The sequence below is a fragment of the Clarias gariepinus genome, chromosome 12, assembly GCF_024256425.1.
Source record: "Clarias gariepinus isolate MV-2021 ecotype Netherlands chromosome 12, CGAR_prim_01v2, whole genome shotgun sequence".
Lineage (NCBI taxonomy): Eukaryota > Metazoa > Chordata > Actinopteri > Siluriformes > Clariidae > Clarias > Clarias gariepinus.
Genome location: NC_071111.1, coordinates 17,719,926 through 17,738,836, shown reverse-complemented (window position 1 = coordinate 17,738,836; position 18,911 = coordinate 17,719,926). Strand labels below are relative to the sequence as shown.

Genomic DNA, 18,911 nt, shown 5'->3' with positions numbered 1-18,911 from the left:
TACCCTGCGGAGGCAGCTTTTCATTCCAACCATGGCAGTTTACATATTTTCTGTATTGTTTGGATTTGCTTGAGTACACATACATGCCTTGTTTAGTCCATGCTCATGATATCTCTTAGAATTATCGTGCATGCTTTTGTCCTGTGTCACTTTAGATTTTTTGCCCTTTCAAATGAATATAAAGGTAACTCTGAGTAAATATAAATTGCAAAGCATGTCGTATGACAGAGCACTTTGGAGACAAAAGCAAGTCAACGCTGCCTGGTACTCGAGAGTATTTAGACAATGTTTCAAGTGTTAATGAGTCGGTGAGTCAGTGTCTTTGTGGGAGCCTGGGAACTGCATTTCAGCGCTAAAAGTAGTTGGGAGGTCGTGCTTATTGGCCCGTCTTTCCTCCTCTCCACAATCCTTTCTGCATCATGGTGGCTGTTGGAATCAGACCAAAGTCCAGCCAACAAGAGATTATGTGGGTCATTTGTCAGCCCCGTTGCCTTGGTTACTGCTCTTTCGTAAAGGAGGGACGCCGGAATGAGTGTCCCGTGCTCTCATCTTGCATCGAGTTTGGACTTTTTCAGCTTTTTGAAAGATTTTTTCTGGGGTATGTTAGCGACACCTGGATGAATTGACCTTTGACACGGCGATGCAGGAAGTGGAGAGCTGAAACTCGATTATCGCTCTCGGGCAGTCTTCATGTTACCCTGTGCTAAGTGAATTTCTGCCATGAGATTCCATTAATGTTGTCTCATCTCGACTGGTTACACATTGACTTGTCTAGATAAGCCTGGAAGTTGTGGACCTCTCTGTGTGATGGCCTACCAACGTGATAAGGAATCAGTTGTAGCCAATTTAATGCACAATGAACATAATCCTAATTTCCCACAACATTAGCTCATTGACACAATAAAGCAAGATCAGCGGCTCTATCTTGGGTGAGCATCTGCTGTCTCGTGGAGCAGCTCAGTAAGCACAGTTGTCTAATAGATAGCATACAATAGCAGAGAGAGAGAGAGAGAGAGAGGTGGAGTAACTACAGTCTGCCTAGAAGTATTCAAACTCTTAGTGCTTTTAACTAGACCCATTAGGCTTAGCCTGCTTTTTTTTTTTTTTAACAGTGACTCTTTTATTCTCTCAGCCTGCTAAAAAGAGAGCTAGACTTGAGAGTAATGGTCCACTCATGCTCCTGGCTGAAGGTGATCTGGGGATTATTTAAGGAGGATCAGCAACTTTAAAAAAATATTTTGGAGATACATAATGTTACTAGATTGAAATCAGTGTCTGTAGTGCAAATATTAAATAAGTGTAAAATGAAACATGCATACATAGTATCATCTTAAAAATGAAAATCACACCTTTACCTTTCTCTCACTGTTAACCTTGCCTTCAAATGTCTAGTTTATAACTGTAACATGTAGTTCTCTTCTGGATTTGCACATAATAAATTCTTTCAAATTAAGACCCTAATAATGACTATTTTGATATTGTTGAATAATCTATCAATTATTAAAACAAATAATTGACTTTCAGCTATTAGATTTTAAATTTATCTCCAGGTTGTTCCAGGCATGTGATTACTAACAATAAAGCCATTAAAGCAGAATAACACTCTTTTAATAAGTTATCGTGCTGATACGAAAGATACATTTAAAAAAAATCCAGTATCTATTTGTTTTTGACAAAATCTAAATCCAAGATTAAGGAAAGAAACAGGAATAAAATGTAAAAAGTTTAAAGATAGCAAATGGCAATTATAGCATTTATGACGAAAATATAAAGAAAACTGATGTTAAAAGTAAAGTGTAACTTTACAAATGTTGTTTTTAAGTTAAGAGTAAGATGCTTCACATGGTAATGATTTTTGTTGCCATCATGTGATTTTTCACTCTAGTATGTCACAGCATTTCAAGTGAGGATGGAAAAATACGTAAGATGACATCACTAACTCATCAACAGATAAATGCGCTAACAACTAATTTGGTCATTGAATTTCAGAATGAATTATTTGCACTACCCCTATTTTAGATGTTGTATTTAGTTTGAGATAGAATAAATCAGTTCAATTCAGTTTATTTGTATAGCACCTCATACTTTATACTAAGACACAACTAAAATGATAGACGTATTGTACAGAGTAACGCTGATGTAAAGAACACTTTGTGCAGATGTTTTTGGACATCTGTCTAGCTTTTTTGCTGTTCTTTAAATGCTGGCGTGCCTGATAATCCAGCTATGCCATGCCCTGATTATTGGATTAGACGAGGAAGAGGCTTCTTGTGTAACAAGAAAACATTGCGATTCGTGTTGTACCAATAGGGTGCACAAGTTTCCTAACATGTTACACACATTTTTTCCCTTTCTTTCTGTCTCATTCCCTTGTCTTTGTGTTAGGTGGACACAGGTTTGATTATGTGGTCAGTAATACCTGTCTGATTAAGGATCAGAACTTTCTCTACCTTTGTTGCTCACCCTGAATTGTGGATTGTGAAGATGATGGACAGAGAGAGAATAAGCAAGAATTGGAAGTGTATAAGAAAGCACCATGGATATGAGCGGGGAAAACCACCCCTGTCTCCCATCTGTGCTGCTTTTGGAGCTAGGGGAGGTGTTGATGATGTCAGTGAGGTGTAATCTCATTTTGCCCATTTATTAAGAGCATGGGCCCATCTGGCACACTGCAGCTCATCTGATGTTACCTCACGGTGTAAAGATGGCTTGAAATCTGAGCATGTGCAACATCTCCAGCTTGTTTTGTTGAGCGCCACATGTTGTCATAAATATACAGTCAAAACCTAATTTTCATTCCACGTATCTTTTCACTTATCTTTGCATACCGGGTCATACTTTTTTGCAAGGTTGGTTTATACAGTATGTATTCTGCAGGTGTCCCTGCATTCCTGATGCTGTTGAGGTTAATAATTAAAGGACTTGTGTGTTTTTGTTTCAGAGGCCAAAGATCTCACAAGACAATGTGTGGGATGCATCTTAACAGGGAGTTCTCTTTTCGATAGTTGTTCCATCTCTGATGTTCTCGATAGTATCATCTGGTTTAGTTAGTAAAACAGTTGAGAGAAACCTTGTTTTGTCAAAACATGGCAAACAGTACATTACTTCGCTCTGACTTAGTAAGAAGTCGAGGCTGACCTTAAATATACAAAGCATTGAGAGTATTGTTTATATAGTTGGCTATATGATATCTGTGTATATCTCCTTCTGTAATGACGGTAAAGGAATGCAACTTCTATGTAAGTGTTAATCTTTTTGGATTTGTTATTAGTGTCTATGAGTTTGTAAACAGTTTGGTTTTTGTGTCAGTGTGTGCATGAGAGAGCGGGAGAGAGAGAGAGCGAGAGAGAAAGAGAGACAGAGAGAGTTCCCTTTTGTATTTGACCCACCTGAAGTAAAGGTCGGTTGGTAGAGCGAGGGCGGGGTGAGTACATACATGTCTGTAATGCTATTGGCTGAGAGGAGGGGCTCTAACCCAGTGTTATGATTTAAATGTTTGAATGTGATGTAAAGCACAGCCAGGGATTGGCCAGTTTGTCTTTGCACCTGACCCTCCCTCTCATTGTCTCCTCTACGCTCTTCCCATCTATAACAGTAATTTAGCATGGACTCACATAATAGCTTGTTTTAATTCCCTGTGCTTAGGTGGTGTTGTGTGATGACACGACAAGAGCGCATTTGTCACAAACTGTAGAAAACACCTGCAGGGTTTTTTGCAAGTTTGGATAGGTTCTTATGATCTCTAACCCAATTTAATGGGAAGGGTGAACATTCAAGTTAGTGAACATTTTTTTTTAACTTTGATGTTTTTTTGTTAAATGGTTTAAATTTGCATGCTTTAAAACTTTAATCAGCACTTCTTTTCCTTTGCAAGTTTTTTTTTTCTTCACTGCATGGCCAAAAAGAGTTGGTGTTTTGGAAAGGCCTGCTTAAAGAAAATAAAAGGGGATTGAAAAAAAGGGAATTGAAAATGACTAGAATTGGATTAAGAAGCATCCAATGCTTAGTGAAAGAAATGTGATTGAAAAAAAGAAATTAGAGATCATGACAACACTTGTTGAAAAGTAAAGTAAAATTAACAGTATGAATCACAGCTATGTCTAATAGTGAAAGTAAGAGGGTTTTTACACGCACAATGTGATAAAAACTCACAGGATTGGAATTAAACAGCGCATTCACACACTAGGGGCAATTTGAGAACGTTAATTAGCTTTATCTGCATGCCTTCGGAGAAACCCGGTATACGCGGAGGGAACCCACCAAGCACAGATAGAACATACAAACTCCATGCACACAGACTCTAAGGTGGGAATCAATCCTGGACCATGAAGGTGCAAGGCGACAGTGCTAAGCAGGAGAAATAAACGTTAATCTTTGCTGTTTGTGGTTGTAGAATGGAAAAGGCACATCTTAAATGACCTAATCACTTTCTTAAAAAATGCATTAACTTGGCTTGTTTTTAGGATGGTGTGCATGTGTAGAAGAAGCCTGTGTCATTCCCTCTGATAGCTGGGACAACATTGTGGTCTTTAATGCCTATTAGTCTGGTACTGTGATAGAGTAAAGCAAATACAGCCGATGTGAAGCGTATCGCTGACTCAACAGCCTGCAGGGCGTTATCAGCCCTGTGCAGACACATGCTAAACATCACAATCTGACACACAGATACAAGCTGACTGGCTCATACACCTGTGTGTGTTGTAAAGAGATATATCATTATAAAAGATTATTGCTTAATAGTTTATTGTACCAGCATTTGTTTACCGTAAGTTAATTTGTCTATAATACTGTGATTCATCTTATAATTATATGGCTTTGTTATCATATCAGTTTTATTATAGTATCATATTGTATATTAAGTTTTATGATAATGGCTTTATAATTTTGTGGTTGTGATAGGAAGTGGAATAAAACTCAGCGCCGTAGCGAAAGGTTTTTCGTGGCGTTTGTTGCTTTCCTGCGCTGTTGAAGTCATCTGCTGTACCGCCGAGTATCATGTTAGTGATTCATGGCTCCACAGGGGTCTTGATGTGACATCCTCAGCATTGCCCTACTGTTCACCCCTGCAGAATTGCCACTGCTGAGCTAAATCCAGCAGGTGAAAGGGTAAATATAGACTCTGGACAAACAGAGACATATGCCCAGGGAATACCTTTTTGGGCATTTGGGCTTTTGACACATGATGTGTGGATTTAACTAATATCAGTTGTGATAAGTCAGTAAATCCAGGTAATAAGTGAAGAATGAAACTTTTATAGAAAATTAAAAAATTGTAACAAGTTTCTTATAGCAGCGCATTTTATTATTATTTAAACTGCAAGAAATTTCCAATAATGTAGTTTAAACAACTGTGTTATATCAGCTACTCAAAAAAAAATCTGTTTCTCACTGACTGTTAAAGTTCTTAAGATAAAAATGATCCTGTTCTTAAGAAGTTGGTTAAATTAGACAGTTCAAAAAATAAATGTTCATTAAAATACGTTTGCATTCAAGGTAGCAAAATTTTACAATTAATCCTATACAGTTTGTCCTATACATGCACTCACACATTGATGGGCAGCACAGCATCCTGCGTGGTAAGAGCAAATTATTTGCAAAAGTTGTTTAGAATTGTAACAAAAACTGAAAAAAAAAGAAAGAAAATAACATCAGATTGGGATATTTATAAACTTGGGAGTTCCCACCGTAAGTGTATCAGGCATGACTAATGTTTCGGAATAAGCACATTTATATTTGAGAATTCAGTGACATTGCATATAAACAAATTTACAATTAAAAATAGCAAATGTTGGCTAAAAATGTAATAAATGATAAAATTATGATTAATTTAGTTGTTGATCTTGTTTAACAAAAAGTTTGCTATTGCGTTTGTACTATGTATAACAAAAAATAGACTTTTGTTAGAGTCCACACGAAAAGTCGATCAGAAAGATGAATCATTAAACCAGTTTTAGACTCTTGTTCAGTTTAACTAAAAACAGGTACAATAGAACAAACAAGGAAAAAAAACTTGCGTAATGTTTTGACTGCAGAAACATGCTTGTTGAATAAGCTAAGTGCTGTCAGCTTAATGTTCATACGTTTAAAGACTCACTTGGCCTTTGTAACCTAGGATTTTAAAATCTCAAGAGTGTGGTTTTGTTCGGGATCCGGCTTGCGGAAACAGCAGTGAGGTAGGTGTGTATTTGTGTGTGGTATATCAGCAAGCTCATGTGTAGCAGCATGTGAAATAACAAGACTATAACTGTACACTGAGGCAGGTGGGGAGCGCATCAGTCCTAGGGTGTGACAGAAGGGACCCTGTCCCAGCCCTGCTTTACCCATCATCTCAGGTCTTAACGCTCACATCTGCTGTTGTCTTTCACTCAGTGAAGGAGCAGGAGAAGTGGGCAGAATTTGACCATGGTAGATGCCACACTGGTATTGAATCAGGAGACATACCATACCAAACCAGATCAAGCAGCAGTCTTTTTACTGGACCTCACAGCTCTGTCTCACTGTCTCTTTCTCATGCTTTATTGCTGAAAGTGTGATTTAACTCTGAAACCTGATCCTGCTGTTGGCTGCGGGCTTCATAAGCTCCCGTGTTTAGTCAGGGGTATTAATTAGATACACCACCTGTCCCCATAGTTGTTTTCAGTGATCAGTGATCTAAGACCTTCGGTTAAGTGCAGGGAATATTTGCAGCCACTTACGGCTATGGTTTTAACTTCTTACTGGATCACAAACAGATCTCCTAGCACATGAGTGACTATGAGTCGAAACATTTTGGTTGGTGGAACCCCAAATTAAACATGCTATGAGTTCCGACATGTACAGGTTAACCAGGAAAGCAGAGCATAAATCTAGAGTAAACATTAACAGAAGAAGAAATGGGAATCATTTACATGTAGATAAAGAGAGGGTAGAACTATTCGATGCACGGTTACACTTTTGTAAAAGTTTACTTCTTATGTTCTAGTTTCCTTGATTTTATCCGTTTCAGTTTTATACTCAAAGTGCTCTATTATGTCTTCCGGTATTTATTTCTATATTCAGATATTATAAGGGGAAAGTGATACTTTAGAGGTGATCCTGTGTAAATATCCCTGTATTCGGGCCACAGTTACCAAAAATATTTATGTCACATACACAACCATACACAGTCTGATATGCAGGGAAATTATTATAAGATTGTCCCTGAACTAAAAAGAAAGATTTTTCTATGATGAAATAAATTCTACTAAACAGTAGAAATTAAATATACAGAATTTTTCAATAAAATTTATATAAGAATAAGATGTATATGAATAAAAATCAACCTAAATTTTAGATATATAAATAAGTTACTTAAAAAAATAGAATTAAAATTAAACGGTATAAATAATGCAGAATTTATGGACTATAGAGGTAGCAATGATAAACTCTCAGGGATAAACCTCCTCTGGATCCTGTCTGTGATCGCTTGCATTTTGAATTGTTTTAACCTTCATGACATATAATGCTTCAAGATGATTTTCATGACAGACATTTTTTCTAAAGATCTAGTAGTAGAACGATCATTATTTATTAGTTCTGACTTTGCCACTCATTTCGGTCTACTATTTGATGCCAAACCGATCTCAAGCTGTTTTCTAATCAGACCATATACTTGGACTTTCCTCCATCTTATTCAGCACTCGGAGTGCCTAAACATTAACAGAATGGTGTACAGCATGTTACTAAGCTTCCTTTCAGCTCTCAATAACTAAATCATTTCTCTTACAGATGGTCTCCACCAAGTAACAGCACTGTGCACCCTCCGTGTGACCATCATCACAGACGACATGCTGACCAACAGCATCACGGTGCGCTTGGAGAACATGTCCCAGGAACGCTTCCTGTCCCCGCTGCTGAGCCTGTTCACAGAGGGCGTGGCCGCTGTCCTGTCAACCAGCCGTGACGGTGTCTTCATCTTTAACGTGCAGAATGACAGCGATGTCAGTGGCAGCATCCTAAACGTAACCTTCTCAGCCCTGCTTCCTGGTGGCACCCCCGGCCGCTACTTCCCCTCTGAGGAGCTTCAGGAGCAGATCTACTTGAACCGCACACTGCTGCGCCACATCTCTAGCCAAAGCGTGCTGCCCTTCGATGACAACATCTGCCTGCGCGAACCCTGTGAGAACTACATGAAGTGCGTGTCTGTGTTGAAGTTTGACAGCTCACCACCGTTCATCGCCTCTGACACCATGCTGTTTCGACCCATCCACCCAATCAATGGGCTGCGGTGTCGCTGCCCAGCCGGTTTCACAGGCGACTACTGTGAGACAGAGATCGACCTGTGCTACTCAGGACCTTGTCGCAACAACGGCCGCTGCAGGAGTCGAGAAGGTGGCTATACGTGCGAGTGCCTGGAGGACTTCACTGGTGAGTTTATGGTGTCACGTCTGAAATGTGACGACTTTGAACTTAGGTATCGTTGACGATTGGTGGCAGGTAACATGCTGAGTTATTATTAGTTTTTTAAGCTATCACCATTTTTAAACAGCCGAGGGTGGTAGACCGGAGCTGGTGCATGTTTCCAGACATGAGCACGAATAGCCTTGCTCCCATGTATCTTCTTCAATGTCTGAAACATACAGGTTTGATTGAGTATACAAGATGGGACGTAAACTAAGAAGGAAAGTAAAACTGATTTATCAGCGGCTGAGAACAAGTTGAGACATATATCAAGCAGAATGCGTCTATCTGAGATGTATCTCGTATTTCACTATTTTGCTTTGGTTGCTATGGTGATGTAAACAATCCTGAAATGTCGAATCAGCAGCCCATGTCAGTAAGAATTACTAGCCGAATCCACTACCTGAGGTGGAGTTTGTTATAGTACAAACAGGGAAAAAGGACAGTGATGTCAAATGTCAAAAATGCATTCCAGTCATTAAACTATAGTGAATCTCCTTGCAAAGTTTGTTTTCCATATTTGCCAGACTCCACGCTCTACCAAAGCCAGTAAGAAAATAAGAACGTCTCTTGTAAGTGTGTGGCCTCTTTTTTTTTCATCCCGAGGTGAAATCTTCCCCTTCACTTCCTGTTCAGAGTCAATTACCATCTACAATCATCTCCTCCTGCCAATTGTAATTGCATTCTGTGCTTTGAAGGTCACGGTTCAATTCCAGGTAGTCTGTGGTCATTAAAGCAACGATGACAGCCCAGTCCCTAAATGTCTACCTCTTGCTCTCGTTCTCACATTAGACTGAAATGGATCCATGTAATTTCCACACAGAAAGGGATTATAGTGAGGAAAGCTGGGGTCATTACCAGCGCAGCGACGGCCATCCTGTCCCCTTCACTGGCACATACCTGGCTGTGTCCAGATCTTGTCAGGATAATGGTTGACACATAACCCTGGGAGGTTGAAAGTCTATCTCGGAAGCACCGGAGCCAGTGAGGATAGCTCTGTCGACTTTGATTTTGAGTCTTGGGAGTCTTAAGATCGTTAGTGCTCCAAACTGAAACATTGATCCCTTTTACTCTTGTTTACATACAGGTTATAACAACAATTGTTGCATTCCAATAGGAAAATGTTTTATTTTTTGGTGCAAATCTCATTTAGGAGCCTTTAGAAGGTATCATCATTTGCATCCTTCTTGATCTAGGATGCAATTAAATGAGCACTAGACATTCCACAGGTTAACAAGGATTTAATGGGTTAATAGATTAGTAGGACTTCACAGCCTGTTGACTAGCTCATGAGGCTAGCAGCTGTCTTACTTGACACAAAGGCTAACCTGCAAGGTATTCATTTATGTTTTGCTTTTATTTGCTGAACAATAGTTTAGCTGCAGCTTTATTGTGATATCATCAGCATGAGAAAAATATGCACGATAAATAATCGTTATATAATAACTCCTATACTGAGTAACGTTATATAATAAATATTATATTTATATAATAAATTATAACACTGTATGATTTGCAACTTATAGTGGCATTTCACTTCAACTTATAGTAAGCTGTTAAACTAGTAAGTGGTCATGCTTAAAGCCACATACGGTCTGCTAAGTTTGCCTTCGGGTTAAAATAAAACTCCTGAGGCAGCACAAGTGTTTTTTTTTCAGTAGTAGTTCCACGTTACTGATTTTTCTGTAACCGATTGCTTTTCCTCTCACCCAGGCGAGCACTGTGAAGTGAACGCACGCTCGGGTCACTGCGTCCCAGGCGTATGTAAGAATGGAGGGACGTGCCAGAACCTGCTGGTGGGTGGCTTCATCTGCCAGTGTCCATCAGGCGAGTACGAGAAACCCTACTGCGAAATGACCACGCGCAGTTTCCCAGGACAGTCCTTTATCACCTTCCGGGGCCTGCGGCAGAGGTTCCACTTTACGGTCTCCTTTATGTAAGTGTTTCAAAAAGCGTTTTGCCCCTCCTTAAGGTAACTATGCGGTCCTGCCCATGTTTTTAAACTGTTTGCACACTGACTTGCCTGCTTCTTGCCTTGCAGCTTGCTAAATTATAATTAATGGACGAGCGAGGTTGCACAAACAGAAGAAAACAAACAGCGGCTTTTGTCTGCTTCTAGAACGTGTAGAGACATATATGCGTTGTCGTCGCTCAAACAGTCATGCAGTAAGCTGTATATTGCAAAGTATATTTAAGTCAAATAATTTGATTGTTGTGATTGTTAAAAGAGAAATAAGGGGTTTACAGTAAGTATAAAAAGATGAGAGTAGTGGCAATAGTGAATAGAGAATGGTGAGACGGAGACTAGGACAAATTTTAAATTTTCTTCTCATTTAGAGGAGTTCTCATCATGCAAGACTGTGTGGAGATTATAATATATTACGAGTCATCTTAAGTTGTAGTATTTACTGACTTTGTGTATGCACACACTCTTTAGTAGTGTATTTACTATTTAGTGAAGCAACCCTCCCATTTTATCCGGGCTTGGGATCGGCACTGCAACGCAGTTTCGCGCGGTGACCGTAAGTACGGTCCATCATGATTCACTGTGAGTTTTGGCGCTGTGATTACGTTTCCATCTACCACGTGTCGATCCTCGTGTAGTCAAACCACATAGGTGAGATAGTAGTATAACAGCAGGAATGTCGGGGGCGGGGCTTGTAGGCCGACTTTCACACACATACACTAACGGATTGGAAATGACTGCTGTCTGGCTCACGGATTATATAAATTGTCTGAATAACGGATTACATTTTTTGAAACTATAACTGAGTAATTAAATGGTGGACCTAATCTAACGCTTTGTAATGCGTTACACTCAACACTGCTAACGTTCACTGCCGGGACAATGTTATTTTTGAAAATAATAATGATTTAGGTAAAATAATGTTGAGATAATGTTGAATGTATGCAAATGCTTTGATGTCGTTTCATCAAAGTAAATCTAATGTTTAAAAACATCAACATTGTCTCAATATCTGTAACATTGCCAGGACTCACCACAACGTTTAGTCAGCTAAATTCCTGCAGGGGATGTGGGTGTTTAAGGTTCATATTGTGGTTCAAAATTTGTAACAATATGGTGGCAGAATGCCCCAGACACACCTATTTTCTGACAGCCAGGCGAGTCTGGTTGATTAAGTACTAGTGTTATGTAGCAATACTGTTTTTTTTAAGTTTTTTTTAATTAGTTTTTTTTAAGTCAAGAGGATGTGTCTTTTACAGCAGAGTGACAGAATTTAATTAGTCTGTTTATGTAAATGTTCCTCGAGTCAGAGGTTGACATGCTGTACGTAATAACGTCACGGAAGGGCCATTAGTGAAATCCGTGGGCTCTCGTGCACTGTATAATAACAGGATGGGGTCCGTGTTGAGAGAGCATTATCAGTGTTTTGCTTGGTTGCCTGGGTCTTCCTTTTCCCAGCTGCTCCCTGACTCGTCTGCCCTCTCCACACCCATGGCAGAGAAACCGCTTCCTGTCTCAGGAGCACCAGTCTTACACTCACTTCTTTTCTCCAAATCACTTCTACTTTCCTTTGTTTCTCTTATCACTCTGGCTTAAACACGATTTACACTTTTTCTCATTGTTTTTTTTTTTTTGGTGAAGGTTAAATCAACTCACCTGAGATTGTTTGCTGTCCAGTAGCACATTTTTCACACATTTATGTAGTGTTTGCTTTATTTATATACTGAGGAGAAACACAAACGCATATTGTTCTGTTTTATAGTTTCAATTCTTCCTTAATTTAATTTCTCAGGTTTGCTACACGAGAGAGAAACGCCCTGCTTCTTTACAACGGCCGCTTTAACGAGAAGCACGACTTCATCGCCGTGGAGATCATCGAGGAGCAGATCCAGCTCACCTTCTCAGCAGGTGGCTTAATGAATAAAACTGTTTTAGCTCCTAAATAATGTAACATCACTGATCGACCGACTTACTGCCACATGAGTGTACTGTGTGGTTAATGTCTAAACTATCAGGGTTAACGATTAGCAGTGAAATCCAAGTGTTTCTGTAGCGGTGTCTCTCTGTCTCTGTTAATGGGAGAACCGGTTGAAGTAAAACCAGCTTTACTGTATGCTCTGGATAAATGAGGTTGTTTTAAATTTTCTTATAAAAAAGGCTATGTTATATTTTATGGAGAGAAAGGTTCTGCACATTGTTCAATGTAAAGCATTCCAGAAAGCGCTCTAGTCTGTTGTTTCCCACCGAAATCAAATTTAAATCCAAGTATTCACTGAACTTTAAATGAAAAACACTAACGACTCGTTGGAGAAGCTGCGGTTTTGCAGGTTTCAGGTTGACAAGTTATTTAGTACATAGCTGTGGGAAAGTTTGTAGGTGGATTCAGTGAGTTTTTACAGGGGCAAACATGTCCATCCTGAAGACGCTCCCATTTCTGTTATTTACACAGGGATCGCACATGGCAACATTAATTAATAGATGTCTCTGGAAATATAATCCCATCCGAATGAATACGCATATTTGCTCACACACATGAACTCGAGTGCACTAATGCTGCACAATGAATGGTATAACAATTTTAATTGCAATATAGAGCAGGGCAACAATCTAATTGCAAAATACTGCAACTTATTTAAGGTAATATACACATAGTCAAGGAATTATTAAAAAAGGGAGTTTCTTAATAACTTACCCATTTGTTTATTTTATTATTCAAAGTAACATATGAGGTGATAAATAAATATCAGCTAAAACATTCAATTACAAAAATAATACAAATAATTTTTGGCATTATTTGCTGTTAGCCTAGATCAGTGCTTTTCAAACTTTTTTATAAAACAGATATTAAATAGACATTTAAATGCGCATTTTGCATGTTAAAACAATGTTCACAGTTTCTGCAACATATTATTATCAAAAGCAGAAAAAATATGTAAATATTTATAGTAGTATTAGAATATTGGCATTTTTTTTATTATGCATTTTAAATAACTATTTATGTTCATAAGAACACACGAAGACTAACAAACTCAATTAGGAGAGATCATGATACATGTGAGACATTAAGCACTGTATTCTAAAAATTTCCAACAATCATGCACAGGAGATAAGATGAGGAACATGACGAAGAAACACGGGACAGGCAGAAACAGAAGATTGTAAATTGTGTGATAGAAAAGTCCACGAAAAATTTACCAGTCACTGGTCCTGAGGGCGAATTCCCCAACTAGTATGTGTGTCTGAGTATATATATGTGTGTGTGTGTGTGTGTGTATGAGAGAGAGAGAGAGAGAAAATATGTAGATGGACGCTACAAGTAGTTTCCATAATATTATTAATGGAGAGCCTTAAAGATAACACATACACACGTTAACGTGAGGGATGCTCCTGCATCTCTGCGCAAAGTTTAATGATGTTGGGTGCATATGTAGTTAAAATGCTATTTAATCATTAGACTAAAGTACATTAAAATGTTATAATATATTTAAATACATGCAACAAAAAAAATTTTTTTTTTAATTATTCTATTGCTATTTTAATGGTTTGTACAACACTTCAATTATGATAGATAATTATGATAGATAGTGAAAATAATTACAATATGATCTTTGATCAGATCATCAAATCTGATCCCGATTTTGGCACACACAGGTATACATATACGTAAACTCTGAGCTTACAGGTACAGTTTAAAAGTCTGTTTGGCTTCAACCATTTCATTGATTTATTCCGGTAAGGCTCCACCTTCAAGAAGAGGTCCAGTAAGTTTAAAGGCAGTTTAAGGGTTAAATATTAAATAGGCTTTCTGTTCCACAGTGTAATTAGTGTTCACCTTAAAATTGGCTAAATTAAAAAACAAGCAACCCCAAAGCACGAATCTCATGTGTGAAGAGATGAGGAACTTGTTTAGAAACTTGGCCACAATGCGTGGTTACTGTTTACTGACTCTTTGTGAATGCCTGCCAGAGAGCTCCTGCCTTTAGCAAATATGCCTCTAAATCCAGTGTAAATCTCAGTCAGTGGTGTTCCATAAGCAACTCAATGAAGCCCATTGATAGAAAAGAAATCCCTGCCACTTGGAGGTGTGATGGATGGCGTCTCGCTTTGTGTTCCTGCCATTACACGACTCCAGGCTTCATCTTATCATGAAGTTAACAAAAAGAAAGCGATTTCTGTGACATGCCAGGGCATCTTTTTGAATCATCATTTATTTGCAATTGCTCTGTTTGTACACTAATTAAGCTTTTGTGTGACTCAGCTTAAGACATCATGTTCTTTTTTTAATTGGTTAATTTTCTTTCTGCCTCTTATGCAGTTTTCTTATTCATCAATTTTTCCACAGGAGAGTCTAAAACTACTGTGGCACCTTTTGTACCAGGTGGTGTTAGCGATGGCCAGTGGCACTCTGTTCAACTCCACTATTACAACAAGGTAAGAGGCGGCTCTCGATCCTGTTCCCTGCTCATGTTAAGCTCGTCGCCTTCTGTTTGTGTTTCCGTACTTTTATACACGCTGGTCTTTTTTTTCCTAGCTGTGCTTTTTTTATCATAGGCCAGTGGGTCATGAGTAGGCACAATAGAGTGGTATGGGTGTTGTACGTTTTTGTACAACTTTTAGAGGTGCAGTTTAATTTTAAAAGGCATCTGGTACTTCTAGCATACAGCTTAAGTCATAATTTCTTGCTAGAAATGACACAGAAGCATGTGGTCGCCATAAAATGTTTAGCTGATGTAGATCTTTAATCAGTAGCTTTATATTCAGCATACCTTTAAAATGATAATACTACCCTGTAATGCCTTATAAATAGTAAGTATTTATAGTATGTAATGAATCTACCTAAAAATACATATTACTGAAGTGGGTGTAAAAGTCAATAAAGTGCCATGATTTTATCACTTTTTTCCCGTTGCCGGTGTAAAAACCCTAAATTCGATCTGGAACGACCCGTTTCCATTATTGGTTGAATGTGCAAATAAAATGTCATGTGATTTTTATATAAATACTGGAAGGATTAAGAACATTATTCTAGAGAACAGACCTAAACAGACAGCATCATGAAGATCAAGATTCTATTAAAAAAAGTTTAAGATAAAAGAAATTTTGAAAATGTATAGGTTTTTAAAAAAAAAAAAAATTTATTTAAACATCCTCGGAAGAACAGTTAAATCTGTTTTTTAAACCGGAAAGAACATGGCACGACCGTGAGGAGGCTATAAAGGAGAGCAATAAAGAGATAAACCAAGAATGGAGGACAGGGGAGAGGGCAACTGTGTGTTTTGTCTGGCGAGTCATTTTCAAACGTAAGTATAAAGCCTGCTAAGCTTAAAAATACACAAAGCTTTCCTGTTAGTTCAAAGCACCATGCTGTGAGTTGGCAAGCATGTAAACTACAGAATAATAAACTCAAATCTGTATTATTATTATTATTATTAGTAGTAGTAGTAGTAGTAGTAATAGTATTAGTAGTTTAATTCCCCAGATGGCACAGTGGCGTAGTGGTTCTCGCCTCAGGTCTCTCTCCATGGAGTTTGCATGATCTCCCCGTGCTTGGTAGGTTTCTCCTGGGTACTCAGGTTTCCTCCCACAGTTCTTTTGAAGTTAACTGTGTGTGCATGTGTGCCCTGCATCCAAGATGTACCGTCTTAAGCACAAAGTTTCCTGGATGTAATCCCCCATTATTTAATGTAGGAATGTCATCATATTGTGGTTGGTTTGAGTTAGGATATGAAAGACAGTCTTTTGGTTTTGTAGCGATAAATCTTATATCTGTCAAAGGCTTTAAAGGGCATTAATTATACAACATTATAATAATTTTTGCACATTCACATGGGTGTCTAGTGTATGTGTACATCAACATTTTTTTTTTCTTTTTAGTTTTGTCCATACATTTGTTTTTAATATGTTGTTAAAAAAAAAAAAAAAAAGAAGGGGAGGAGAAATTTGCAAAGCCCCTCCTCTAACTCGTCTCCTAGGCACTATTTTCAGTAAAGTCCGGTTTCTTACATTCTGACTGGCTAGGAAAATGGACAACCATTTTACCAAAGGGGCTAATTTGCATTTAAAGATGCAGAAAGTGAAACTGTGTTTAGAGCAGAATCTTTTGGTGAGGCTGGAATGCATGACATGAGTAACAGGCACAGTAACAGAGGAACTGTAACAGGCACATTTTAGGAACTTTAAGATGGGGGTAAACTTGTTACAATTAAAGGATATATTAGGGCACGTTTAGGGGTTTGTGTAAAAGAGATATTAAAAGTTTTAGTTGCATTAGGTTTATACATAATGATAAAGGCAAATGTGTCAGGTAAGCATACCTACAAAGCCATTTTAACAAATATGCTTTTTACACCGTCCCCAACCTTCATTCAAAGCCGTGAAATTTAGGGAACAACACAAAACACCAGTGTGCTTTACGTCTTTTGAGATATCAAACGCTGAATCGTCATCATTGTTTCTGAGGCTTGAACTGGCATTTATAAAGCACTCATAAAGTCCAGGTTGTGTGTTCATGCATGAAAAGGTAGAGAGTGCACAACCTTCTTAAGGTTTCTCAGAGAATGAGAACATAAATTAGAGGGTAGTTCTAAGAGAAGGAGACAATGAGATGTTCTCGTGTTCCAGTCTCGGGCAAAGGTGCATGTTCACATTATGCTGAAGCTAAAGTACGCTTTCCTGTCCTGACTTTAATTGGCAGTAGTGTAAGTTGAACCGGTTTAACAACCACAGTATGTTTATTGGTTCCTAACCTCTTAGAGTGCTGAAAAAGGTCCCGACAGGGTCAACATACTGTAATGGATTGTTCATTTTAAGATAGTGATTGCCTGTGTGAAACTATAACACAGAGTACACAGGCCACGGGTCGCTGTGTGATAGTGGTCGTCCCTTCTGCCACTCTTGTGTCTGGGCAACTTTCCATGGAAACCAATAAGCTTGATTTTCATGCTGCATGTCTGGGCAGAACAGTTGTGTTTTTTAATTTGTAATGATTAAAAACTGTTTACATCAGGGTATGAGTCAATAAAAAGGGTGTAGCTAGCTTAAATCATACATAGTTACAGCCACATCTGAATAGCAAATATAAATATATGTTTAAAATGCGCTGTCTGGATTATTTACCTTTATAAACAGTGCACCATTCTTTCACTATTTGAGTCCTGGAATACTGTATGCCTATGCCATTATGGAAAAAAACTCCACTGTTGTGATAACCTCGTCAATCAATGCATTTGGGTCGTCAGCTGACTTTATTTTATTGTCACAGAACATTGCTTAGTCTAGACCTGACCAAGTGAAGCAACCCTATATCATAAGACTTCCTCCAGAGGCTTGTACAGTGGACACTATACATGATGGGTGCATCGCTTCATGGAATTTCCTCCTCACCCTGATGCACCCATTTCTCAGGAATAGGGTCAATCTGGATTCACCAGACCACAGGACATTTTTTCATTGCTCCAAATCCTTATTCAATCCTTATTCTGTTTTCTGGCATGTTGTGTGTTCTGAGATGCTTTTCTGCTTAAATGGTGGTTATTGGTGTTACCATAACCTTTTTTTACGAGGTATTTACTCACACACACATTTTGCTTGCCCTAAGGATGCTTAGCATTTTTGGGGATATCCAGAGAAAAGGGCAGTGTAAAGCTGTCACACACACGGCAGATAAAACAGCATCAGAAAAGCATGCTTGAACATTAAGGCCCATTCAGACATTCTTTTGAAAAAGCCCTACATGCGTACCACTATCTCATTTAGGGTCAGAGAGGTTTGTCTGGATGCCTGAGGATTTTTCACTGTACCTTTAACATCTATTTTTATTGCATTAACTCTGATTTATGGGGTTAAAGGGTGGACATATAGCAGCACCCCTCAGGGAAGTAACACTGTCCCTGCCCTGACTCCAAAAGGTCAAAGGTCATGCTGTAACAGGCACCCTTGCCATCGATGGGTCACTGTGCTTGCTGAATTGAAAATGTAGTGATGAAAATGAGAAGGAAATGCCATTATGGGAGTTCTGTTTCTTTACTGTTTCCTCTGTATGACAGATAAGAAATAGTCTTGGTGTAGATAATGATGTTGACAATCAGGGCCTCAAAAAAAAAAAAACACAAAAGCTTATTATATTATTTCAGAAAAAAAGTTGTATTTAAAGACTTACTTTATGAAGTGCAGGTATTTAGCACATATCATAGTCACCACCCATATAGTATTTTTTTTGTATGAAATATCACTTTCTTGGTATTTCCACTTTGTTAACAAGCACACAACATTCTGACTACTAATATAATGAGTAGCATACAGAAGTGAGTACAGCAGAAGTGAATATTTGATGCTGAGGTTCTCCAGATTCCCTGACAGCTCCTCCTGCAGAACGTCTAACATTGGATGACCAGTGTAATTTGGTTGTAACAATGTTGTGATAATGTCCTGCGTTGGGACAACGTTGTTTTTAAAAGGTCGACTTTGATAAAATTTAAGACATAAAGGACAGAAAAAAGACGGTTTTGCAAATACAACATAAAAAAAC

The 18,911-nt window shown here is 38.4% G+C and overlaps 1 protein-coding gene across 4 annotated transcripts in view; it reads left to right on the top strand.

Annotated features, from left to right (window-relative positions):
* Positions 1-18,911, top strand: part of celsr1a (cadherin EGF LAG seven-pass G-type receptor 1a) — an 87,911-nt gene that overhangs the window by 24,130 nt on the left and 44,870 nt on the right. For all 4 annotated transcript variants that reach the window (XM_053508529.1, XM_053508528.1, XM_053508526.1 and 1 more), the window contains exons 2-5: positions 7,747-8,385; positions 10,132-10,354; positions 12,177-12,292; positions 14,727-14,815. In XM_053508529.1, the coding sequence (XP_053364504.1) occupies positions 7,747-8,385; positions 10,132-10,354; positions 12,177-12,292; positions 14,727-14,815 (1,067 nt within the window). The remainder of the gene's footprint in view (positions 1-7,746; positions 8,386-10,131; positions 10,355-12,176; positions 12,293-14,726; positions 14,816-18,911) is intronic.